General features: G+C 44.3%; 1 protein-coding gene across 2 annotated transcripts; it reads left to right on the top strand.

The window, feature by feature from the left end:
- The first annotated feature begins 581 nt into the window (after positions 1–581).
- IFT46 (intraflagellar transport 46) lies at positions 582–26,324 on the top strand. Of its 2 annotated transcripts, none has more exons than XM_079788502.1 (12): positions 582–766; positions 1,426–1,522; positions 5,404–5,483; positions 11,072–11,202; positions 13,950–14,024; positions 14,170–14,263; positions 14,708–14,836; positions 15,715–15,836; positions 16,194–16,260; positions 25,110–25,170; positions 25,369–25,454; positions 25,889–26,324. In XM_079788502.1, exons 3-12 carry the CDS (start codon positions 5,439–5,441, stop codon positions 25,982–25,984), a joined length of 906 nt encoding a protein of 301 aa, XP_079644628.1. In that variant the 5' UTR covers positions 582–766; positions 1,426–1,522; positions 5,404–5,438; the 3' UTR covers positions 25,985–26,324. The 2 variants fall into 2 exon arrangements, with proteins under 2 accessions (XP_079644628.1, XP_079644627.1); XM_079788501.1 differs by lacking the exon at positions 582–766 and adding an exon at positions 2,110–2,208 and having other exon boundaries at positions 1,444–1,522.
- The last annotated feature ends 664 nt before the right edge of the window (positions 26,325–26,988 follow it).

The raw sequence follows: 26,988 nt of genomic DNA, 5'->3' as shown, positions 1-26,988 counted from the left end.
TCATCGATGTTTCTAGCTCTCTATCCCTCTCCCTTCCTCTCTGTAAGAAATCAATAAAATATATTTTTTAAAAAATAAAGCACCTAATTTATGCAATGCACTGATGCTATAAAGGTATTAAAATTAATTAGACACAGACCCTGCCCTAAAGAAGCTCAGTTTTCTCTACCAATAAAAATACAGACACCGGATTAAATTGGAATCTCAGATAAATAACAAGTAATTTGTTAGTATAAGTATGTCCCATGCAATGGGATACCATGCATGGGAAGGACTATAATGAAATATAAATGCTAAAGAGAACGTACCAAGAGTCGTCGGACTATTCCTTAAAGACTTGGCTTAAATTCTCATTGGACCGATTTATGAGGAAATGTATTTCCAGATGGAAAAGCGAACTCTATGAACCTACCCTCACCCGGCTTCCCACCCGTGACCGCAGGGTGTCGCCACCGGCGCCTGTCCTGAAACCATAGACCACAGGTGCCCCGATCGCCTAGAGCGGCTGTTTCCGAGCCGGTCTCCGTCCTCAGCACTCGCGCGGCACAGCTGGGACGCGCCCGGGTGGAGAGAAGGTCTCGCGAGAGTGAAAGCAAGTCCCGCGAGTTTTAAGAGTTACTTATTTTTGCCTAGCGACCGACCACCGACCACAGGCGGGCCTCTGCGAGTGGAGCCCCTCAGGTGGCCTGGTCCAGGTTGGAGCGAGACCCCAGCCGCAGGCCGGGGTTCCTTCCAGACAGAGGAGACGGATTCAGCGGGGCTCCAGGTAACCTGGCCGACGGAGGACTGACTGTCTTTCTCCCTCCCAGGAGGAAGTTAGGGGGACGCCCCTTCCCTCCTCCCAGTAACCCCCCAATGTTGCTCATCTCCGTTACAACTGCTCCTTGACTGCCTTCTCTCACGCCACTCACTATCATCCTGCTGCTTTTACTCCCCAAAAACTTAAGGGGGATTCGACCTGCAAGACGGAGACGGGGGTGGAGATGGGGTGATGCTCCCAGGATTATTGCATGGGGCGCCCCTGTCGTCCGGTAAACGAGGGAACCCCAGAGACAGATCTCTTCCGAGAGCCAGTGCGCCTCCCTGGGAAACCTCCACAGCCTCGGGAAACGGTGGACGGCGGGGAGAGCCGCCACCCACCGAGGAAAACTTAGGCCCCTGCAGTGCGTGTTAACCATTTGGGGAGCTGGTCCGAGTCAGCTGCTGCTCTCCAGGCCCCTCCGTCCTCGGCCAGCCTGTCCGCAGTTCCTGCAAGGGCTGCAGCAGATTGACTGACCTGCCTGACCTCGGGCCAGGAGCCTTAAGGAGGGTGTGAATGGGGGCGAAAGTGGGTGTCTTGGGTAAGGAAGAGGATCAGTGCACCTCTCCACGGAGTGTGTAGTGTCCGATCATATGAGTTCTGTAACCATGTCTCCTTTTGCTTAGACCAAGATTGTTGAAAACCAGACATATGATGAGCGTCTAGAGATTAACGACTCTGAAGAGGTTGCAAGTATTTATACTCCACCCCCAAGATACAGAGGTAAGAGAGGAATGAAGAGGAAAGGAAAAAAAGTGGTCCTCAGAACAAAGAGCAGCATGGATTGATGATTGTCTTCAAGAAGTTTCTGTTTTGTAATAGCAAATGTCCACTTTCAGAGTTAAGTTTCTTCACTTGCCATTGTTTCTGTGTTGTAACTAGTTACGGGGGAAGAAAACACAGCCCCTCGGTTTCAGGGTCTTCCTCCAGCCCGATCACTATTCCCACCGCCACTCCCTTTATGCTACTGCTCTGCCCACAGTCAGGGGGTTCATGGTGTGTGAGTGTTTTAACTTATTAAAACGTTTTGCTCATTTTTTAAGATGCTTCAATAACCTGCCCTTAACCTGCAATCTCAATAAAAATATCAATGGGATATGTTAAGAGTACCTGACACTGTCATTTATTCAACAATGCATTTTATATATTTATTTCAGAGAGGAAGGAAGAGGGAGAGAGAGATAGAAACATCCATGATGAAAGAGAATCATGGATTGGCTGCCTCCTGCAAGTCCCCCACTGTGGATCAAGCCCACAACCCCGGCACGTGCCCTTGACCGGAATCGAACCTGGGACCTTTCCGTTTGCAGGCCGACACTCTATCCACTGAGCCAGACCGGCTAGGGCCAACAATGCAATTTTGAATGCATACCTGTGCATCAGCATTATGCTTGGCACTGCACATACAGGTATTAAAAGACATTGATTCTGCCATCCTGAGGCTTGTAATCATGGGAGACATGACAAATGAATAAACGAACATACAAATGTGGTAAATGCATTGATGGAGGCAAAGAGCTTGATGTTAGGGAGAATAATGGTGAGGAGTGGGATCTATTTTTTTAAATATATATTTCTATTGATTTCAGAGAGGAAAGGAGAGGGAGGGAGAGAGAAACATCATTGATGAGAGAGAATCATTGATCAGCTGCCTTTTGCACGCCTCCTACTGGGAATTGAGCCTGCAACCCGGGCATGTGCCCTTGACCAGAATTGAACCCAGGACCCTTCAGTCCACAGGCTGATGCTCTATCCACTGAGCCAAACTGGCCAGGGCTGGGATCTACTTTTGATAGGGTATCAAGGATGGCCTAATGAGGTGACATTTGAGACTGAAAGATGGGGGGGATCCAGGCAGCGAGGAAAAGTAGGCCAGAAAAAGAGAACAGCAAATGAAATGTGAAAAGGCCCTGATGCCAGAAAGAATTGAGTTTGAGGACTTGAAAGGGACCAGCATGTGGCGGGAGGGAGTGATATCAGAACAAACAAGCAGGCGGGAGGCGGAGGGAGGCAGCAGCAGAAAGCAGGACCCTGGAGACGGTGCTGCTGCCCTAGAATGGGTGAAAGGTGAAAGGAGGAAGCAGCTGGAAGGACAGTTGCAATGGCTGAGTTGAGGTGATAGTGGCTTGTATGTCGTGAGGAAGCTGAGAATAAAGAGAAGAAAAATCACTAAAACTTGTCTGGCCGGTGTGCTCAGTGGTTGAGCATCAACCCATGAACCAGGAGGTCACGGTTTCATTCCCAGTCAGGGCACATGTCTGATTTGTGGGCTTCATCCCCAGTGTGGGGTGTGCAGGAGGCAGCCGATCAATGATTGTCTCTCATCACTGATGTTCCTATCTCTCTCTCTCCCTCCCCCTGCCTCTCTCTGAAATCAATAAAAATATTTTCAAAATCACTAAGACTTGGGGTGGAGGGGGTGGGAAAAGAAAAGAAAATCACTAAGACTTGATTATGGATTGGATTTGGCTTTTGAGTTAGGAACAAAGGGTGACATTTAGGGTTGTTTGTTTTTTGTGGTAAATATACCTATCTAGAGGCCCGATGCATGAAATTCATGTAAGGGCCTTGGCCCTGCCCCTGCCGCCGCCAGGGCCTCTGCCGCCTCTGCTGCCTCTGCCTTGGCCCCTGCCTACTGCGGCTTTGTCCGGAAGGAAGGATGTCCAGAAGGACGTCTGGTCTAATTAGCATATTACACTTTTATTATTATAGATATGAAATTTACCATTTTAACCCTATTTTAAGTATACAATTCAGTGGCATTAAGTAAATTTATATTGCGTAACTATCTCACTATTTCCAGAACTTTTGCACCATCCTAAACAGAAACTGTACACATTAAATAATAACTCCCCATCTCCCTCTACCTCCCAGCTCCTGGTAGCCTCTATTCTACGTTGTCTTTATGAATTTGCCTACTCTAGGTGCCGGGGTCTTATCCCCATCTACTAGGGTTCAGGAATCTGGAGAAAGGGCTGCGACGCAAATTAATAAAGAGACTAGGCATGAAATACAAATTTGAAAGGCATTGTGGGGGAGCCAGAGGAGGCTCAGCTTTAGTAACTAAGCTCTCTGAATCTGTACCCAGGGCTTTTTATTCACACATTTTTCCCTATAGCAAAGCAGATACACATATCAAAGGTCAGGTTTGGTAAACAGTAAAAGATTATCAGGTTGGGGGAACTGCCTTCAGCTCTCTGTCAGCAGGCAATAATATGCAGATCTTCAGCCCTGCTGAAGCCCCGAGGTTCATCGGCCTTTTGATGAACTTCTTGCATTTTATTATGCCCTGCTGGAATTTGCTTCCAGCATCTAGGTACACATAAGTGGGATCTTACAATATTTGTTCTTTTGCATCTGGCTTATTTCACTTAGCATAATATTTTCAAGATTCATGCTGTAGCATGTGTTAGAATATCCTTATTTTTTATGGCTGAATAATATTCCATTGTCTATATAAACACATTTTGTTTATCTGCTGTTAGACATTTATGTTATTTACATCTTTTGGCTATTGTGAATTTGTGAATATGCTGTAATGAATATTAGCGTACATATATCTGAGTCAATGCTTTTAATCTTTTGGAGATATATATATATGTGTGTGTGTATATATATATATATATATATATACACACACACACACACACACACACACACACACACACACACCTAGATTCCCAGGTTTTTGACTCAACCATGTTTTTAATCATGCCAGCTGTGGGCATGATAATTCATTTTCATTTTGGGTAATTTAGTAGGCTGGAAAATGGTGATTAATAGGCATTTATTTGATTTAGAAATCATGCCAGTTAATATTTTACATCTGGTTAATTGTTCAGAATATTTAATGAACAGGACACGTATTCAGATTTATTTTTTTAAAATAGCTTTTTACTGATTTTTAGAAAGAGGAAGGGAGAGAGAGAGATAGAAACATCAATGATAACAGAGAATCATTGATCGGCTGCCTCCTCCACACCCCCTACTGGGGATCAAGCCCACAACCTGGGCATGTGCCCTGACCAGAAATCGAACCGTGACCTCTTGGTTCATAGATCGACACTCAACCACTGACCCACACTGGCCAGGCTGATTCAGATTTATATTTGTGACTAATGTTTGACAGGAGCTGGGTCCGTTTCTTTCGTCTAAGTTCTTTCATTTGATCCTTACAACAGTTCTGAGTGAGAGGTGTTACGGACCTCATTTAGAGGTAGGAATGCTGAGACCCAGAGAAGGGGTCATTTTGTCCAAGTGATAGAATTGTCCTTCAAACTCAGTATCTTGAGTATAAATCCAGTACTCTTTTCACTTTATTAGTTACTAACCTCATGTGTCAATGTGTATGTAAACTAACGGCAGATTTTATACTATTTATGTAACAGCAAATAATCAGTTAGTATAATGTCTGACCCAGTGCCTGAAGCACGGGAATGCTTAGTAAATACATGTTTGAATTGAATTGACAGAGCTGTGGCTAGGGTTCAGTCTCCTATCTTGTAGCTAGATGCTCATCTAAACTGTGGTCAGATTATAAAATATCATAAAGTAAAAATTATTTGTCTTTAACAATAACCTAAAGGGAAAACTTTTCTTCTAAGGACTTCCTCGTTCTGCCCATCTTCCAAACAAGACTATGGCTGACAACAGCAGCGATGAGTATGAAGAGGAAAACAACAAGGTGCAGTATAGCCCAAGCTTCTTGTGGAACTTCTGCTTTGCCTTTTTAGTAGTTGCAGTTGACACCAGTTCAGTAGTAAGCATTCAGTGGTCTGGCACCTTTGAGCTCATGGAGGATAATCGGGAAGAAAAAACCTTTAAGATTTTTGACTCCCCTTTAGGAATAAAGACTACTATTACAGCTGACTTTTTAAAAAAGATTTTTAGAAATTGAGTTTTAGACAGAAAGGAAGGGAGAGAGAGAAACATTGATGTGAAAGCGAAACATGGATCGGCTGCCTCCTGCACTCCCCCTACTGGGAATCGAGCAGGTAACCCCGGGGATGTGCCCTGATGGGGAATCAAAACTGCAACCTTTCCAGGTAGGAACAGCGCCCAACCAACTGAGCCACATCAGCCAGGGCTGCCGCTGCCTTTCTGGTGAGGAATTTCATATAATACAGGCCAGTGTTTTGCAAACTTTACTGATCATAAGAATCAACTGGAGACACTAAATTTTTAAAACGCAGATTCCCAGCCCCATCTAGAATTACCAAATCAGAGTCTTGAAGGTAAAAGCATGGGGGTTTATATTTTTAGCAAGCACTCCAAGTAATTTTCTTTCTTTTCCTTTTTTTTTTTATATATTTTTATTGATTTCAGAGAGGAAGGGGAGAGGGAGCAAGAGATATAACATCAATGATGAGAGAGAATCATTGATTGGCTGCCTCCTGTGCGCTCCACACTGAGGATCAAACCCACAACCCGGGAATTGGACCGTGACCTCCTGGTTCATAGGTCGATGTTCAACCACTGAGCCACGCCAGCCGAGCTCAAGTAATTTCCTTTATAAAGCAAGTTTGGAGTCATTGTTTTAGGCATTTGTTTATTGTCAATATTTTGTGAAAGAGACTTTAATTTTGAAGTCTTAAGACCCAAATGTCACTTTATTGTTGTTCTGTGAGCTGTGTCTGAGAGAAAGACAGAAGATGCCTACAGCTCTAAGCCAGGTGCGGCCCTCAGGTCGGTGTGTGCTCTTTCAGCACCACTGTGTGCGGCCTTAGCCCGTGGTCCACTGGCCACAGGTTGGCTGTCCGTGAGGAGCAGGAGCCTTCACCGCTCTGTGAGAGAACATTTGAAGCAGCACAGAAAGCTTTGGTGATATAGCCTGATTTCGTAAAAGGCCCGAGAGGTGCCATTTTAAGGTAGCCCCACTTTGTGAGTAGTGTGCTGTTTTTAATAGTGTGTTGTGTTAACATCTCATCCACAGAGTCATTTTTCAGGCATTTGTATAACGCTATGTTATAAAAAAATATCCAAGGCTATGTATAATAAATCTGTGTTGTGCTGTGACCAAAAGCAGTTTGTGTGTGTGTGTGTGTGTGTGTGTGTGTGTGTGTGTGTTTAAATGTTTATTGATTTTAGAGAGGAAGGAAGAGGGAGAGATAGGAACATCAATGATGAGAGAGAATCATTGATTGGCTGCCTCCTTCACTCCCCACACTGAGGATTGAGCCCATAACCCAGCATGTGCCTCGAGTGGGAATTGAACTGTGACCTCCTGGTTCATAGGTTGATGCTCAATCACTGATACATGCTGGCTGGGCCCCAAAGCAGTTTTTGATGTTATTTATTTATTTATTTATTTTAATAAATCTTTATTGTTCAGATTATTACAATTGTTCCTCTTTTTCCCCCCCAGAGCTCTCCTCCACCCGGTTCCCACCCTACCCCATGCCCTTACCCCCCCCTCCACTGTCCTCATCCATAGGTGCATGATTTTTGTCCAGTCTCTTCCCGTACCCACCCCCCACACTTCTTTCCCCCTGAGGATTGTCAGTCCACTCCCTTTCTGTGCCCCTGATTCTATTATATTCACCAGTTTATTCTGTTAATCAGATTTTTTATTCACTTGATTTTTAGATTCACTTGTTGATAGATATGTATTTGTTGTTCATAATTTTTATCTTTACCTTTTTCTTCTTCTTCCTCTTCTTAAAGAATACCCTTCAGCATTTCATATAATACTGGTTTGGCGGCGATGAACTCCTTTAGTTTTTTCTTATCTGTGAAGCTCTTTATCTGCCCTTCAATTCTGAATGATAGCTTTGCTGGGTAGAGTAATCTTGGTTGTAGGTTCTTGCTATTCACCCCTTTGAATATTTCTTGCCACTCCCTTCTGGCCTGCATAGTTTCTGTTGAGAAATCAGCTAACAGTTGTATGGGTACTCCCTTGTAGGTAACTAACTATTTTCTCTTGCTGCTTTTATTTTTTATTTATTTTTAAAAAAAATATATTTTATTGATTTTTTACAGAGAGGAAGGGAGAGGGAGAGAGAGTTAGAAACATCGATGGGAAAGAAACATCAATCAGCTGCCTCCTGCACACCCCCTACTGGGGATGTGCCCGCAACCAAGGTACATGCCCTTGACCGGAATCGAACCTGGGACCCTTGAGTCCGCAGGTCGATGCTCTATCCACTGAGCCAAACCGGTTAGGGCTCTCTTGCTGCTTTTAATATTCTCTCTTTGTCTTTTGCCCTTGGCATTTTAATTATGATGTATCTTGGTGTGGTCCTCTTTGGATTCCTTTTGTTTGGGGTTCTCTGCGCCTCCTGGACTTGTAAGTCTATTTCTTTCACCAGGTTGGGGGAGTTTTCTGTCATTATTTCTTCAAATAGGTTTTCAGTATCTTGCTCTCTCTCTTCTTCTGGCACCCCCATAATTCGGATGTTGGTACGCTTGAAGTTGTCCCAGAGGCTCCTTACACTATCTTCATATTTTTGGATTCTTTTTGCTTTTCCAGTTGGGTGTTTTTTGCTTCTTTGTATTTCAAATCTTTGACTTGATTCTTGTGATCCTCTAGTCTGCTGTTGGGTCTCTGTATAATATTTTTTATTTCAGTCAGTGTATGTTTAATTTCTAGTTGGTCCTTTTTCATATCTTCGAGGGTCTCACTAAATTTAATGGCAGTTTTCTAGAAGATTCTTGAAAAACCTTATAACCGTGATTTTGAACTCTATATCCAGTAGTTTGCTTTCCTCCATTTCTTTCATTTGTGACCTGTTTCTTTGTCTCTGCATTTTGGCTGCTTCCCTGAGTTGATAGAGTGGCTTTGTGTGCTAGGTGTCCCATAGGGCCCAGTGGCTCAGCCTCCCCAGTTACCTGAGGTAGACACTCTTGGTGCACCCCTTTGTGGGCTGTGTGCACAGTCTTGTTGTAGTTAAGCCTTGATTGTTGTTGGTATCACTGGGAGGAAATGACCTCCAGGCCAATTGGCTGTGAGGATCAGCTGTGTCTACGATGGGAGAACTTCTGTGCTGGAGACACTCTTATGAGGCAAGACTTGCTTCAGTGGGGCTTTGGTGCTCACTGAGTCTGCCCCCTGAGTGTGTCCCTTATGGATCTGAGGAGTTGTAATCTAGATGGTCCCACTCTGACCACTGGGTACACTGGCTCTTGGATCTCCAAGGAGGTGCTAATTTAGCCTCTGCCTGAGGCCACCCAGCAGGAGCTATGGAGAGATCTGCAGATTCCTCTTCTTTGTTTGGGGTTTGGAGGTGCCCAGATGAGGCCCAGCTGTGAAGCAGTGCAAGCTGCTGTGGGGCCTTGGGCCTTCTTTTGGAGATTCTGGGGCTCTCTGACTCAGCTGAAGTTTGGTAGTTAATTTTAGGTTTCAAAGCACCAGGCCATTCATATGCAAAAGCCTCTGCACACAGCTTGGATGGGGCGGGGTCTCAGGGCGGAGCAAACAGCAATGGCTTCCCGTCAGCCCTGCCCTAAGAGGCCCCTGGGTCTCAGTGTCCCTTGGTAATCACTGCAAGCACCTCTGAGAGAAAGCCGCCCTCGAGTTCCGCCCACTGCCAGACAGTCCAGTTTCTCCCCATGTGAGTCCGGGTCCCCAGAGTCTCGCTCGGAACTGGAGTTCAGAGCAGTTGGGAGCTTGTGTCTCCCTGCGGATTGAAAAAGCCAGCTGCGTCCTCAGTTGCCAGCTCTCTCCTCGTGCACGTGCCTCCGTACCTCTGCCTTTACTTCCGCAGCTCCTGTGAGTCTCAGTGTGCTTTTCTCTTCCCTTCTAGTTGTAGAATTTCCACTCCACCAGCCTTCCTGTGGTTCTGGATGATGTCCGTTTTGTCTTTTAGTTGTAGTTTTGAAGTGGCTGTGCGAGGCAGCAAGTTCAGGTGTTTACCTATGCCGCCATCTTGGTTTCTCCTGATGTTCTTTAATGTGTCACAATTTTATGTGCCAGTAGCTGCTTTTACCATGAAAGAAATCTATAATAATAAAAGGGTAATATGCTAATTAGACCAGACATCCTTCTGGGTGTCCTTCTGGACGAAGCCGGGGGCCAGAGGGAATCAGCCCAGGTCCCGGGTGCCTGCTGGAGGCCGGAGGGAAGCAGCCTGGGTCCCGGGTGCTGGAGGGAAGCCAGTGCCAGAGGGAAGGAAGGCCTACTCTTGCACAAATTTTTGTGCATCGGGCCTCTAGTGTTAAATAATTTAAAAACTAGAACCAAAATCTACTAACCTTAGTACAAGCTGTATAGCACCTGGAAATCAAGCTTTCAAAATCTACTTTTAAAGGGGGCCAATTGGTCATCCTTCACGTCCTAAGTGAGGGCACCTCACAGGCTCCAGGCCACAGAGGCAAAGATATGGACCCCATCCCAACCGCCCCTCCAAGCCCCAAGGACCATCAGACCCCTTCTTGTGGGCTTGAGAGGGTGGGATGGTACATAGAGAACCTGAAGCTCAGAATGATAGGTTGTAATGCCAGTAACAGAAGGGTCTCTTATCTTGAGATACAATGTATAGTCGTTGCATTTTTTGTATTTAAAAAATTATTGATTGATCGATTTTAGAGAGAGAGAAACATTGATTTGTTGCTCCACCTATTAGTTGATTCTTATATGCTGCCTGACTGGGAATTGAACCTGCAGCCTGGGTGTATCAGGATGATACTCTAACCAGTTGATCCACCCAGCCAGGGCCTAATCCTTGCGTGTAACTGATGGGGAAGGGAAGGGGACTGGATCAGTTGGCTAGCCTTTGAAGGGAATGGAGACAGGAACCTGTAGTCTCTGGAACTGCTGATCAGAATTCAGGCGCAGGGCTGGTCATGAACTTCCTTCTTCTGATAGTTACAAGCAGCTTACGCTGGGCAGTCTTGCAAATTAAATACCAGATTTCCTCCCTGGGACCTCTGAATATCAAGATCTCCTAAAGTTTGTCTTCACATTTCACTTTTCCCCATTTCCTTCCAAAATAACAATTTAGAGCTGCCTTTCTCCAGAAGTTCCCAAGTTTTAGGGTTGAATCTACTGGGTAGTTTATGCAGAGGTCTCAGGGTCTCCTAAGTAACAGGTCAGATAGATAGATATTGGATAAAATTGATGCCTGAACCTCAAGCAGAGAACTAGAATGTGGTTGTAGAAAGCGGGGACATGGTAGTCAGCAGGAGCAGACGGTATCGAGGCCCTTCGGGGAGTGCTGCCTTCCCTCTGATGTGGCGCCAGGAGGGAGGGACGGGTTTGAGTCCTGGGAGAAAACAACATAGGTTCACTCCAGTTTCCTTGCCTGGGTCTCTCTCGCCTGCTCTGCCCTCTCCCAGGAGAAGAAGAAGACCTTGCAGCTGACGCCTCAACAAGGCTTTAGTGAAAATGACGATGATGATGACGACTCATCAGAAACGGATTCAGATGAAGATGATGATGATGAAGAGCACGGAGCCCCCCTAGAAGGGTGAGGAAAGCACCTTCTTCAAAACATGGATTAGGAGGGTATCAGTTAAAAGTGAAGCCCCAGCATCTCTTTTGATCTCTATTTAGGATTTCTATGTGTCTCAGAAACCAACAGAATGAGTTTTCATTCTTTTCTGATCCACTGCCTCACTGAGTCTCATGATGTCACTTGCACTGTCTGAAACATTTGTGGACTCGGGTCATGTGGATTTGCCGAGTAAATCCAAAAGATGGTCCCTGACTTCGGGGAGTACATTCTGGGGTAAAATAAATTTATGTTCGTACCAAAGCATTTCTATTTAGCAAGGAAAACACGTGCACAGGAGTAGAAAACTAAGCTCAGATCCTTTATGGACAGGTTCTTCAGGGGCCCACATGAGGCAAAACGTTCCTGAATGACGCTGAAGTACAAAACCTCTCGCCCTGTTCCAAACCCTGTTAGATTAGTCGTGACCCATCCCTATACGTTTTAATCAGAGTGGATTCTAAGACCCATCCATTTAAAATATAATTACCGGTTAAATAAATGATGATATAACCAGTCAGTAGAACTTTATCTAGCCGTGGAAAACAATGAGCAGTACTCTTGCACTGGTAAAGAACAATCTCCAAGCCCTTGCTGGTTTGGCTCAGTGGCTAGAGCATCAGCCTGTAGACTGAAGAGTCCCAGGTTTGATTCCAGCCAAGGTCACGTACCTCAGTTGCAGGCTCGATCCACAGCCCTGGTTGGGCGTGTGCGGGAGGCAACCAATTGATGTGTCTCTCTCACGTCCATGTTTCTCTCTCTCTCTGTCTCTCCCCCTCCCTTCCATTCTAGAAACCATTGGAAAAATATCCTCGGGTGAGGATTAACAAAACAATAACAACAACAAAAAAGAACAATCTTCAAGTGATACTATTAAATATTTTTTTAATATATTTTATTGATTTTTTTACAGAGAGGAAGGGAGAGAAATAGTTAGAAACATCGATGAGAGAGAAACATCGATCAGCTGCCTCCTGCACGCCCCCCACTGGGGATGTGCCCGCAACCCACGTACGTGTCCTTGACCGGAATCGAACCCGGGACCTTTCAGTCCGCAGGCTGACGCTCTATCCACTGAGCCAAACCGGTTTCGGCTAAATTTTTAAAAGGTATAGAAGTGTTCATGCTTTGCTACCATATGTATAAAACAAACATTACACAGACTATGTGTAGGATACACTAGAAATTAATAATAGTGGTAACTCTTGGAAGGAGAACTTGGTGGCAAGGGAGACATAACTTTTCATTGTATGCATTTTTGTACCTTTTATTTTGTATCATATGCATGCATCATTTATTAAAGTAGTTAAATAAAAATGAAAATAGTTAACTTACCTTTGCATTATCCACCTGCAGGTTGACATTAATTAAATGAGGCAAATGTTTAATACCATACTGACTTTTCATGCTTCCCAACTCACTTCCCTAATTATAATTAGGGAAATGTAAACTTTAAGTCATTAATCTACTTGATTTTTTATTAAGCAACTCTCCCCGGAACGACCTTATTAATAACTTTCAGTTATTTATATGCTTTGTCAATGTTCATTGCATTTTACTTAATTATAATTAATATATATTCTATTTTTTATTTGTATACATTTCATGTGTCAATACAAATATTTTGTTGTTAATCCTCACCTGAGGATATTTTTCCATTGATTTTTAGAGAGAGTGGAAAAGAGGGGGAGAGACAGAGAGAAACATGGATCTGAGAGAGACTCATCGATTGGTTGCCTCCTGCACGTGCCCCGATTAAGGCCGGGATCCAGTCTGCAACCGAGGTACATGCCCTTGACTGGAATTAAACCTGGGACCCTTTAGTCCGAGGGCTGGCGCTCTATCCACTAAGCTAATCCAAATAGAGCCAAGTATTTTTTAGTAACCATGCAATATTCAACTTGAACATACCTAACCATTACTCGATTGTTGGATAATTTGTTTCTAATATTTTACTTCTATAAATAATACTATGAAAAACATCTTTGTAAAAATAACTTACTTTCTTGAGGCAAATTATTTTCATGCCAGAAATTAAAATCTCATTCTATCTTTTCATCCCTTTCATTCAGAAAAGGGGAGGCCCAGCTGATGTGGCTCAGTGGTTGAGCGTCAAACTATGAACCAGGAGTTGACAGTTTGATTCCTGGTCAAGGCACATGCCCAGGTTGTAGGCTTGATTCCCAGTAGGGGGCATGCAGGAGGCAGCTGATCAATGATTCTCTCTCATTAGTGATGTTTCTGCTATAATCTAAAATGTTTAAAAATTATGTTTTGGATTTTCTGCAGCTCTGTTCTTTATTGTCAGAAATAACAGAGCTAATTTTAATAAATTTTATTTAAAAAAAAAAGTATTTTTATTGATTTCATGGTTACTAAGGAAGTGGGAGAGAGAGATAGAAACATCAATGATGAGAGAGAATCACTGATCGGCTGCTTCCTACACTCCCCCCACTGGGGATCAAACCCACAACCCAGGCATGTGCCCCTGACTGGAATCGAACCCAGTCTGCTGGCCAACGCTCTATCCACTGAGCCAAAACAGCTAGGGCTAATTTTAATAAATTTTAAATTTGCCTTGCAAACCACCCAGGAAAGGCAGATGTGGGTGGAGCATAATCTAGGTTCCGAGTCCTGTGCCCAATGAGTGTAGCAGCACGGCTGAACCAGGGCTGGGCGGCATCTGCTCCTCTCTGGGTGGAATCCTGTATTTCTTTCCCCAGGGCCTATGATCCTGCAGATTATGAGCACTTGCCAGTTTCTGCTGAGGTTAAAGAACTCTTCCAGTATATAAGTAGGTGAGTACTAGGTCTTCTTTCCATAACCCCCAGGCCCATGTCCTTTCCTGCCTCTAGTCTGAAACAAGGCCATTCTCCTTAGATTTTTAAACCTGAATAGTAAAGTAAGTTTCTGTTTCCATCTTCCCTTGGCATTATCTCCTAGGTATACACCTCAGTTGATTGACCTGGACCACAAACTGAAACCTTTCATTCCTGATTTTATCCCAGCTGTTGGGGATATTGATGCATTCTTAAAGGTACAGTCAGAACACCCTAAAAATGAGCCCAGCGGTGTTTCTTCTGGCACCTCTGTTACTCTGCCAGTTCCACTAATTTCCTTGACAAGCATCGGCTACCTGATATGTGTCCTTCATTTCCTTAGGGTTCTTAACCTTGCTCTCTACTCCAGGTTGTGTTCATCGCTATTAGGTAGTACTGGATTATCTCACTATGTTAAAAATTGTCATATATTTGCCGCCTAATTATCCATGACTTCAGCTTTCTATTTAAGGTCCTGTAGATCATGTATGTTTTCTAGGTAGGGTTTTAGTGCTGTATGGCAGACAGGCGTGCTTTTCGATACTAGTAACAGTGATGAAGCAGAAGAGTTCTTCCTCTTGAGCTTGTTGGAAACAGGATGCATGGCCTTTTTATGTCCCTCTCATTTTTTTTCTCTGTTTTCTCACTTTTCTCTTAACCAGGTCCCACGTCCTGATGGGAAGCCTGACAACCTTGGCCTCTTGGTATTAGATGAGCCTTCTACAAAGCAGTCAGACCCTACAGTGCTCTCACTCTGGTTAACAGAGAATTCCAAACAGCACAACATCACAGTAAGATGCTAGTATAGTACAGGCCCAGTGGGAGAGGGCCAGAGTGGAGGCCTTGTTGGTGTGTATAAGGTTGATGTACTGCCTACTAAAAGCGATGGCTGTGGTTTCAGGACAGTCCTATTTTTTACATAACAGTTTTATTGAGATGTAATTTACCTACCATAAAATTCACCCTTTAAAATTGTATAGTTCAGTGATTTTTAGTATATTCACAGAACTGTGGAAGCATCATCATCTAAGAACATTTTCATCATTCCAGAAAGAAACTGTGTACCCATTAGTAGTCGTTACCCCTGCTCCTAGACCCTGGTAACGACTTCATTTTTTTTTAATGGCGGAACACAGTTCCATTGTATGGAAACATCACATTTTGTTTATCCACTCACCAGTTGTTTCCACTTTTCTTAATTATGCTGCCATGAAGATGTACAAGTGTCTGCATGGACACACATTGTTATTTCTTGTGGATATACATGTAGGAGTGGGATTACTAGGCCATATGGTATCTGTTTAATATTTTGAGGAACTGCCAAACTGTTTTCCAAAGTGGCTGAATCATTTTACAATGCTACCAGTGATGAATGAAAGTTACCATTCTCCATATTCTCATCAGCACTTGCTACTCCCTTTTTTACTGTAGCTATCCCAGTAGGTGTGAAATGATATGTCAGTATGGTCAGCCCTGTCTTACTGACCTCCTTTCCCAGGGCTCTAGAAAATTCTGTCAGTGTTTCCTATAATCTTCATTTGGCTGCCGTGAGGCCTCCCTTTTCATCAGCTACTTTGTGTATGAAATAGCAGCAGCATATGATGAGTCACTCTGTGAAAATGAGAGCTACTTCAGTGCCACGAGTCAGGCTTTCCCCTTGATTTTCTAGCAACACATGAAAGTAAAGAGCCTGGAAGATGCAGAAAAGAATCCCAAAGCCATTGACACATGGATCGAGAGCATCTCTGAGTTACATCGTTCTAAGCCCCCTGCAACTGTACACTATACCAGGTAAGAAATGCTGCCTTCTTCACCACTGTAACCCATGGCAGCCTTCACCATGTGGAAACCCATTGCTTTTGAGAAGAGGGCCCAAAGACTGGGGACATACTCGATCAACCTGAGGTCCTGTGGATCATGGCAACTACTGGCTGAGATTACAGACACAAAGATTGTGGTTTTTCTGGTATTACTTAGCCAGCTTCTTCAAACCCCAGGTCCAGGGAGGTTTGATTTGCCCAGTCTGTGTTCTCCTGAAATCCTAATGTGCCAGATCGAGGACCTCCCTTTATCCTAAATACACTGACCCAGAGATTGCTGATGTCACCTGTCCATGTTTCTTGTTCATATTTCTCTCTCCACTCTTAGACCCATGCCTGATATTGACACGCTGATGCAGGAATGGTCCCCAGAGTTTGAGGAGCTTTTGGGCAAGGTGAGTGGAAGGTAGCAGGAGCTAAGAAAGTATGGCAACCTAGAATTCCCTCATGCTCAGACGTCCCAACATAACTATTATCCTGATTTCTTTTTTCTCTTTCTTTTTTGTTTCTTTTCTGTCTTTTTTCCCCCCCTAATTTCTAATACCATAGATTAGGTTTGTCTATGTGACAATTTACTTATCCATTCTATGGTAGCCATTTGGATAGTTTCCAGTTTTGGGTTATTACAAATGAAATATTACTATAATATATGATAATATTTCTAAGAACATTGTAACATATACCTATTGGTAAGCATGTATATATATTTCCTGTATTATTACTTTAGACTCTACTTTTCTACAGAGATATTTATGCTATTTTTAAGTGCCCCAAATTTCAAAAATACAAGAATAGAACAATCAGCCTGCAGGCAGAGGCAGATCTCTGCAGGCTTTGAGTCTTTGCCTGATCTCCTCTGGGCCCGGGGCTAGGAAAAGCAGAGCCTGGTGCACACTTGGTCCTTTCCAAAGGCACCCAGCCCCAGCAGAGGGACCCACAGGCTGTGGATTGCTGAGAGCTCCAAACAGGGGACTCAGGGCCACTCAGAAACAGTGTCTGACATTGTTCTGGACTAGAGGTTGGGCATTGTAGCAGACCTACCTAATACATAGACACAAATCCAAACAGACAGCCAAAATGGGGAGACAAAAAAACAACTCCCAAATGGAAGAACAAGAGAATTCTCCAGAAGAAGCGCTAAACGAAATGAAGATAAGAAACTTATCAGATAGAGAGTTCAGAATAATAATGGTAAAGATGCTCAACAGCATTAGAAAAGGTATAGCAGCCGAAACCGGTTTGGCTCAGTGGATAGAGCGTCGGTCTGCGGACTGAAGGGTCCCGGGTTCGATTCCGGTCAAGGGCATGTACATTGGTTGCGGGCACATCCCCGGTGGGGGGTGTGCAGGAGACAGCTGGTCGATGTATCTCTCTCATCGATGTTTCTAGCTCTCTATCCTTCTCCCTTTCTCTCTGTGAAAAATCAATAAAATATATTTTTAAAAAAAGAAAAGAAAAGGTATAGCAACTGTGAAAAAAACCAGAGGTCCTTAACCTGGAACACTAGGATTTCAGGAGAACACAGACTGGGCAAACCAAACTTACGCGGGGCCTTGGTCATAAAGAATGAGCTAGACTAATAACACATTGGAGCCTGGCCAGCATGGCTCAGTAGTTGAGTGTCGACCTATGAACTAGGAGGTCACAGTTGGATTCCTGGTCAGGGTACATGCCCAGGTTGCAGGCTCGATTCCCAGTAGGGGGTGTGCAGGAGGCGGCTGATCAATGAGTCTTATCATTGATGTTTCTATCTCCCTCCCTCTCTGAAATCAATAAAAATATATTTTTCTAAAAAGAACACATTGAAAGGAATATACAACAGATTAGGAGAAGCTGAGGATTGGATCAGTGAATTAGAAGACAGGGTAGAAAAAAATGATTTAGTCAGAGAACCAAAAAGAGAAAACAATGAAAAAACAGGAGGACAGCTTAAGAGAGCTGTGGGACAGCATGAAACATAAAAATCTATAATAATAAAAGTGTAATATGCCAATTAGACCAGACAGCTGAACGACTTTCTGGACATCCTTCTAGATGAAGCTGCCATGACAGGGGCCGAGGCAGAGGCGGTTAGGGGTGATCAGGCAGGCAGGCAGAGTGGTTAGGGGCGATGAGGCAGGCAGGCGAGCAGTTACGGGCGATGAGGCAGGAAGGTAAGCAGGGCCAATTGGGCGATGAGGCAGGCAGGCGAGTGGTTAAGGGCGATGAGGTAGGCAGATGAGCAGTTGGGGGCGATGAGGCAGGCAGGCAGAGTGGTTAGGGGTGATCAGGCAGGCAGGCGAGTGGTTAGGGGCTATCAGACAGCCAGGCAGAGGGGTTAGGGGCGATGAGGCAGGCAGGCAGAGTGATTAGGGGCGATGAAGCAGGAAAGGGGTTAGGGGCGATGAGGCAAGCAGGCAGAGTGGTTAGGGGCGATGAGGCAGTCAGGCAGGCAAGCAGTTAGGAGCCAGCAGTCCCAGATTGTGAGGGGGATGTCTGACTGCCGATTTAGGCCCTCCGGGATCGGGCCTAAACTGGAAGTCAGACATCCCCCGAGGGGTCCCAGATCGTGAGAGGGTGTAGGCCAGGCTGAGGAACCCTCCCTCCCCCATGCACGAATTTCATGCACCGTGCCTCTAGTATTCATATAATGGGTATGCCAGGAGGTGAGGAAAGTGAGTAAGAGACAAAGAATGTGTTTAAAAAAATAATGGCAGAAAACTTCCCTAACCTGGTGAAGAAAAAAGTCACACAAGTTTAGGAGGCACAGAGAACCCCAAGCAAGAAGAATCCAAACAGGGCCACGCCAGACACATCATAATTAAAATGCCAAAAATTAAAGACAGAGAATCTTAAAGGCAGCAAGAGAAAAGTAATGTGATATCTACAAAGGAGCTCCCATAAGGCTGTCAGCTGATTTGTCATCAGACACTCTACAGGCCAGAAGGGACTGGAACGAAATACTCAAGGTAATGAAAAGCAAGGATCTGAAACCAAGATTACTATATCCAGCAAGGCTATCATTCAAAAATAGATGGTGAAATAAGAGTTTCCCAGACAAAAAAAGGCTAAAGGAGTTTATCACCACTAAACTAGCACTGCAAGAAATGCTAAAGGGACTACTGTAATGAGAAGAAGAAATTGAGCCCTATCCAGTTTGGCTCAGTGGATAGAGCATCAGCCTGTGGACCTAAGGGTCCCAGGTTCAGTTCTGGTCAAGGGCACATACCTCAGTTACAAGCTCCTCCTGGCCCTGGTCGGGGCATGTGCAGGAGGCAACCAATCAATATGTTTCTCCAACATTGATATTTTTCTCTTTCTCTCTCCCACTAAAAATCAATGGAAAAATATCCTTGGGTGAGGATTAGCAAAATAAAATAGAATCTTAAAAAAAAGAGAGATAGAGGAAGATATAAACAAGTGGAAGAATATACTATGTTCATAGTTTGGAAGAATTAGCATAATTAAAATGTCTATACTACCCAAAGCAATCTACAGATTCAACACAATCCCTATTAAAATACCAATGGCATACTTCACAGAGCTAGAACAAATATTCCAAAAATTTATATGGAACCATAAAAGAACCCATATAGCTGCAGCAATCTTAAAGAAGAATGAAGTAGGAAGGATCACAATACCAGATACCAAACTATATTACAAAGCCATTATAACCAAAACAGCCTGGTACTGGCACAAGAACGGGCATATAGACAAATAGATCAGAACAGAGACCACAGAAATTGACCCACACCATTACGGTCAATTAATATTTGACAAAGGAGGCAAGAACAAACAATGGAGTAAAGACATTATCTTCAAAAAATGGTTCTGGGAAAACTGGGCAGACACATGCAAAAAATGAAACTAGACCACCAACTTACACCATACACAAGAATAAACTCAAGGTGTATAAAAGACTTAAATGTATAGCATGAAACCATAAAAATCTTAGAAGAAAATATAGGCAGTAAAATCTCAGACATCTCACATAGCAGTATGTTTATAGATACATCTCCTAGGGCAGCAGTTGCCAACCGGTGGTCCGTGAGGTCCGAAAGGTTGGTGACCACTGTCCCAGGGCAAAGGAAACTAAGAAAAAAATAAACAAATGGGACTACATCAAAATAAAAAGGTGCCGCACAGCAAAAAACCCCCACAAACCATTAAATTGAAAAGGGAACCCACTAGATGGGAGAACATATTTGTCAATGATGTATCTGATAAAGGGTTAATATTCAAAATATATGAAGTATTCATACAACTCAACAAAAAGAAGACAAACAATCAAACAATGGGCAGAAGACCTGAAGAGAGATTTCTCCAAAGAGGACATACAGAAGGCCAAGAGACACATGAAAAAATGCTCAGAGTCACTAATCATCAGAGAGATGGAAATGAAAACTGCAGTGAGATACCACCTCACACCAGTCAGAATGGCCACCATAAAAAAATTAATAAACAAGTGCTGGCAAGGATGTGGAGAAAAGTAATGTGTTATCTAGTGTTCACTGGTTCACTGCTGGTGGGAATGCAGACTGGTGCAGCCACTATGGAAAACAGTATGGAGTTTCCCAAAAAATTAAAAATGGAACTCCATTTTTAATTTGATCCAGTGATCCCAATTCTGAGAATATATCCTAAAAACCACAAAACACCAATCAGAATATATGCACTCCTATGTTCATAGCAGCATTATTTACAATAATTAAGATCTGGAATTAGCCCAAGTGCCCATCAGTAGATGAGTGGATAAGGAAGGTGTGGGACACTTACACTATGGAATACTATGCAGCTGTAAAAAAGAGGAATCTCTTACCCTTTGGGACAGCATGGATGGACCTGCAAATACTATGCTAAGTGGAATAAGCCAAACTGAGAAAGACAAATATCACATGATCTCACTTATTTGTGGAATCGAATGAACAAAATGAATTGACCAACAAAATAAGACCTGAAGCAGGGAGGCATGGAATAGGCTGACACACCTCGATGTGGGGGTGGGGGATAATAAAGAGATAAAGAACTTCTATACTTATACGCATAGTCCATGGACATGGGCAGTAGGGTGGTGAAGACCCGAGGGTGGGTAGGGACTGGAAGGGGGAGGGAGGGGGCGCATATGGGAGACATCAGTAATACTGTTAACAATTAAAAATATATTTTAAAAAACCTGCAACCCAGGTACATGCATTTGACCAGGAATTGAACCTGAGGCCCTTTGATGCGAGGGCCAGTGCTCCAACTACTGAACATGCCAGCCTGGACTAACACCTTGGTCTTAAATTTCCAGCCTCCAAACTGAGAAAATACATTTACCTTTTTTAAGCCACTCAGTTTGTGGTATTTTGTAATGGCAGCCCTAACACACTAATACATCACCAAGTATTTAAATGACCAAGTATTTTTAACCCACAGATAAATGCCTACCAATAAGAATAGAAGCCCTAACTGGTTTGGCTCAGTGGATAGAGCATCAGCCTGATGACTGAAGGGCCCCAGGTTCGATTCTGCTCAAGGGCATGTACCTTGGTTGCGGACACATCCCCAGTAGGGGGTGTGCAGGAGGCAGCTGATCGATGTTTCTCCTCATCGATGTTTCTCTCTATGCCTCTCCCTTCCTCTCTGTAAAAACTCAATAAAATATATTTTTTTAAAAAGAACAGAAAATAATCACTTTAGGAATCTTGCAAATAATTGACTAGAAAATGATAAACTGATTCTATACATAGTAGCAAATAGAATGACCAAATGGGTCTGGATGCTTTAGTGACTACACCATCGTTGAATTGACTGCTCCCACACTGGACCACATTCAGAGTTACCATGCTGGTCACTACATGGATTGGGACTAAGCCCAGAAGAGATACAGGGAAATCACACTTCCTCTGTGTACCACACTACCTCTAGTATTGGCCTGATTGGGCTTCCTGCTTCAAAAAAGATATTTAGGGGCATCTATTTTATTTCTACTTAAAAAGAATATACAGTGGAGTTAAGACAGTCTCTTCAGTAAATAGTGTTGGGAAAATTGGACAGATACATGTAAAAAAATGAAACTAGACCACCAACTTACACCATACACAATAATAAACTCACAATGGATAAGAGACTTAAATGTAAGTCAGGAAACCATACAAATCCTACATAGCAAAATCTCAGACATCTCCCATAGCAATATGTTTATGGATACATCTCTTAAGGCAAAGAAAACTAAGGAGAAAACAAACAAACGGGACTACATCAAAATAATAAGCTTCTGCCGAAACCGGTTTGGCTCAGTGGATAGAGCGTTGGCCTGCGGACTCAAGGGTCCCTGGTTCGATTCCGGTCAAGGGCATGTACCTTGGTTGCGGGCACATCCCCAGTGGGGGGTGTGCAGGAGGCAGCTGGTTGATGTTTCTCTCTCATCGATGTTTCTGGCTCTCTATCCCTCTCTCTTCCTCTCTGTAAAAAATCAATAAAATATATTTAAAAAATAATAATAATAAGCTTCTGCACAGCAAAGGAAACCATAAACAAAACGAAAAGGGAGCCCACTCCAGGGGAGAACATATTTGGCAATGACATATCTGATAAAGGGTTAATATCCAAAATATATAAGGAACTCATACAACTTAACAAAAGGAAGACAAACAATCCAATTAAAAAATGGGCAAAGGACCTAAATAGACACTTCTCCAAAGTGGACATACAGATGGTCAAGAGACATATGAAAACATGCTCAAAGTCACTGATCATCAGAGAGATGCAAATGAAAACAACAATGAGGTATCACCTCACACCTGTCAGAACGGCTACCAGCAACAAGAAGTGCTGGCGAGGATGTGGAGAAAAGGGAATCCTCGTGCACTGCTGGTGGGAATGCAGACTGGTGCAGCCATTACGAAAAACAGTACGGAGTTTCCTCAAAAAATTAAAAAATGGAACTGCCATTTGATCCAGTGATCCCACTTCTGGGAATATATCCTAAGAGACCTGAAACACCAATCAGAAAGAATATATGCACCCCTATGTTCATAGCAGCACAATTTACAATAGCTAAGATCTGAAAACAGCCAAGTGCCCATCAGTAGATGAGTGGATAAAAAGTCGTGGTACATTTACACCACAGAATACTATGTAGCAGTAAGAAAGAAGGGTCTCTTACCCTTTGAGACAGCATGGAGGGACCTGGAGAGTATCATGCTAAGTGAAATAAGCCAGTCAGCAAAAGACAAGTATCACATGATCTCACTCATATGTGGAATGTAATGAACAAAATAAACTGATGAACATATATATCCAGAGACATAGAAGCATAGAACAGACTGTGGAATCTAAGAGGGAAGGTGGGGGTGTCTGGGTGGGAAGAGATCAACCAAAGACCTTGTATGCATCTATGCATAACCCATGGACACAGACAGTGGGGTGGTAAAGGCCTGGGCAGGGAGTGGGGGTGGGCTAGAAGGGTCAATGGGGAGAAGAGGGGGACATATGTAATACTTTCAACAATAAAGATTTCACTGAAAAATACAGGCATAGCCCTGACCGGTTTGGCTCAGTGGATAGAGCGTTGGCCTGCGGACTGAAGGGTCCCAGGTTTGATTCCAGTCAAGGGCATGTACCTTGGTTGCAGGCACATTCCCAGTAGGGAGTGTGCAGGAGGCAGCTGAATTGATGTTGCTTTCATTGATGTTTCTAACTCTCTATCCCTCTCCCTTCCTCTCTGTAAAAAATCAATAAAATATATTTTAAAAAAAACACATTAATGAAAGGCAGACACAAGATCTGGATGGCTGAGGACCCACGGCCCGTCAGTCCAAAGGCTGACGCTCTAACCGTGGAGCAACCGGTCAGGGATTAAGAAGCTAATGGTTTTTAAATTTACAGTATAACTTGTTTAGATCCAGCTCCTGTCACCTGAGATGTCATGTCCAGTTTTTTGTTCCTTTGGTGGCCAAGGACCATTAGGCCTCTTACTGCCCAGTAATTATTAATATTTGGACATAGCATAGTATCATTTTCTTTTTTTCTTAAAAAATATATTTTATTGATTTTTTTACAGAGAGGAAGGGAGATGGATAGAGAGTTAGAAACATTGATCAGCTGCCTCCTGCACACCCCCTACTGGGGATGTGCCCGCAACCAAGATACATGCCCCCCGACCAAAATCGAACTTGGGACCTTTCAGTCCGCAGGCTGACGCCCTATCCACTGAGCCAAACCGGCTTCGGCAGTATCATTTTCTTTTACACAAATACAGGAGGGTAGCATGGCAGTATATTTTACTTATAAATCTTTTGGTTCTGTTAGATCGTGTGCTACTTTGGTGGTTAATGAATAGGACCAATTGCATTTTACTGATCAGAGAAAAAATTCGCATGTTGTATTATTCGCTAGGGCTGCCCTAACAAAGCACCGCAGCCTGGGTGGCTTAAGCAACAGAGATTTATTTTACTTTCTCACACTTCCAGAGGCTCGACTCTGAAATCAAGTTGTCAGCACAGTTGTTTTCCCCCAGAACCTTCCTTATTGGCCATCTCCCTGTGTCTTCACAGGGTCTGCCCTCTGTATGTGTCCGTGCCTTAATTTCCTTTTTTAATAAGGACTCTAGTCACACTGGCTTAGGGTCCATCCTAATGATTAATTATCTCCTTTAAGACTGTATCTCCAATACAGTCATGTTCTAAGGTGCTGGGGGTTAGTACTTCAACATATGGATTTGGGGGGGACACCACTTAGCCCAGGGGTCCTCAAACATTTTAAACAGGGGGCCAGTTCACTGTCCCTCAGACCGTTGGCGGGCCGGACTATAGTTTAAAAAAAATATATATGGCCGAAACCGGTTTGGCTCAGTGGATAGAGCGTCGGTCTGCAGACTGAAAGGTCCCAGGTTTGATTCCGGTCTAGGGCATGTACACTGGTTGCGGGCACATCCCCGGTAGGGGGTGTGCAGGAGGCAGCTGGTCGATGTTTCTCTCTCATTGATGTTTCTAGCTCTCTGTCCCTCTCCCTTCCTCTCTGTAAAAAATGAATAATATATATATATATATATGAACAAATTCCTATTCACACTGCTAAGTCGGCTGCTAAGCAGGACAGGCAGCGGCAACAAAAACACCCGGCGGGCCGGATAAATGTCCTCGGCAGGCCGCATGTGGCCCGCGGGCCGTAGTTTGAGGACCCCTGATTTAGCCCATAATACACGTGACTTACGGTAGCAGCTCTTTTCTCTTCAGAGAGAGTCAGCTTTTGACCTGGGCCCCTCCTTTGCCCCTCCCAGGTGAGCCTGCCCACGGCAGAGATCGACTGCAGCCTGGCAGCGTACATCGACATGATCTGCGGTAAGCTCTCCCAGCCCTTCCTGTCCCTGGAAAAACGCACTGAGGGGTCGTGTTTGGGCTTGTGCCACTACCTGCTGATGTTTAACTTCCAAAGCCATGGGAACACATCCCGTCTGGGAGGGGATTGGCTCTCCTATACAGGTCCCCATAAGCCCTCGGTTTTTGTTTGGTTCTGCTCATGGGAGGTCTTGATTTCAGCCATCCTAGACATTCCTATCTACAAGAGTCGGATCCAGTCTCTCCACCTGCTCTTTTCCCTCTACTCCGAATTCAAGAACTCGCAGGTAAGTCCAGCACTAGAACGGGACTTGTAGAGAGGGTTGCTGCGTTCTCACTGTTCTGAGTCGGCTCTGATTGCATCCTGGGACCAGGGAGGCTGTCTGCCCAGTCCCCTTCCCCACAACAGGCAGGCGGGGCTTCTAAGGAAGAGGGAGGGGAGGAGACGGGGGCCTTCGCTGAGGTTACAGAGGATACTCATTCTCACAGGAGAGCCAAGTGGCCGATTGAACAGAAGCAGGAAGCAAAGGAAAAGGGGGTTTATTTTTATAAGAAGCAGGACAAATTTCTAGCTGTTTTTCAAAGACAACACCAAGGAATTGTTTTGAAAGTACAGTTGGGAGAAAATTGGAGCTTAAAGGGTTGTAAAGAGGTTGGTTCTTTCTGAAATGTAGCAACTAGCATATTCCAAACACTCCATGTTCCCTCTCTTTCCTCACAGCATTTTAAAGCTCTAGCTGAAGGCAAGAAAGCGTTCACCCCTCCATCCAAGCCCACCTCCCAAGCCGGAGACGCAGAGACAGTAACCTTCAGCTGAGGCACCTCCGCACTCGGTCTCAAGGCTGAGCCGCTCCTCCAGCCAGCGGAGGGACGCTGGCGTCAGCCCCCTGGCTCCTGGCCTGTCACCTGGACTCGGGCAGTGTGTGCCCTGCCACCCTCCCTGCCAGAAAGCCCTGCACACACGCTTCCTTCCTGTGGGAAGCTTGTACCTCCACCACCAGGGGGATTTAATTAGACAAACTGCAATTTCTGGGACTCTAGGATGCTCAGGTTAGAAGAGAAGTTTAAAAGATGTTCTTACAGCAATGGAATTATTCTCTTTCATTAAGTGAGTTGGCAAAGATTTTACAAATAAAATGCTCTTATCTTTCAGGTTATCCTGCTGTTCTATCTATAATATGAGAAAGAAAAGGTAGACTGAGCATAAAGCAGAGAGATAAAGAATTTGGCCTACTGATGGGCTTTCAGTGAATAATAGTTTAAGCAAAACAACTTTGTGGAATAAAAGCCGACACCAGTCATCCAAGCTTGGCAGTGGAGTGGAGGGACCCATTTTTCTCCCAGAAATCATTTTTTCTGTGGGTCTCTCTCCAGTGACTGTTGCTGCCTTAGGCCCACCTGCCTGTCCAGCTCCAGGCCTGCTTGGCTGTGGCCTGCAGGAGCCCAGCAGGGAGAGCACTGTGCCTGGGGTTAGAGTGGGAGTTGTGGCAGTAGTACCTGGGTAGATTTGGGAAATATTTGGGGGTTATATCCCCCAAGCTCCAGCCAGGAAGTCAGAAAACATGCTAGTTACTTCCAACAAAGGGTGTTAAATATGGGGAATTGGTTACAAAAGTATTGGAAGGGCTGAAGAAACCAGAGGGAGGGTAGAGGGTGCTGAAGGGGTGTAGGTTAAAGGGGTGGCACCCACTGCAGTGCAGGGAGAGGTGCACAGTGTCTGGAGTGCAGTGGAGGGGCCGGCTGATGCCCAGACCTCGTCCCGCTGCTGCAGAGAGAAATGGCTGCCTGACTTCCTCCCATCTTCTCACGCCTTGCCAGGGC

The sequence above is a fragment of the Cnephaeus nilssonii genome (genome assembly GCF_951640355.1).
Source record: "Cnephaeus nilssonii genome assembly, chromosome: 13".
In the NCBI taxonomy this organism is placed as follows: Eukaryota; Metazoa; Chordata; class Mammalia; order Chiroptera; family Vespertilionidae; genus Cnephaeus; species Cnephaeus nilssonii.
The sequence above is the reverse complement of the archived record's forward strand: the minus strand, read 5'-3'. Positions and strand labels throughout refer to the sequence as shown.

Excerpts from the sequence above, each read along its gene's own strand:
- IFT46 (XM_079788501.1), top strand. The coding sequence starts at position 2,187 with ATGCTTGGCACTGCACATACAG. Across the intron at positions 14,025-14,169 it reads CTCTTCCAGTATATAAGTAG|GTATACACCTCAGTTGATTG; the intron begins GTGAGTACTAGG and ends ATTATCTCCTAG. Across the intron at positions 14,264-14,707 it reads ATATTGATGCATTCTTAAAG|GTCCCACGTCCTGATGGGAA; the intron begins GTACAGTCAGAA and ends TCTCTTAACCAG.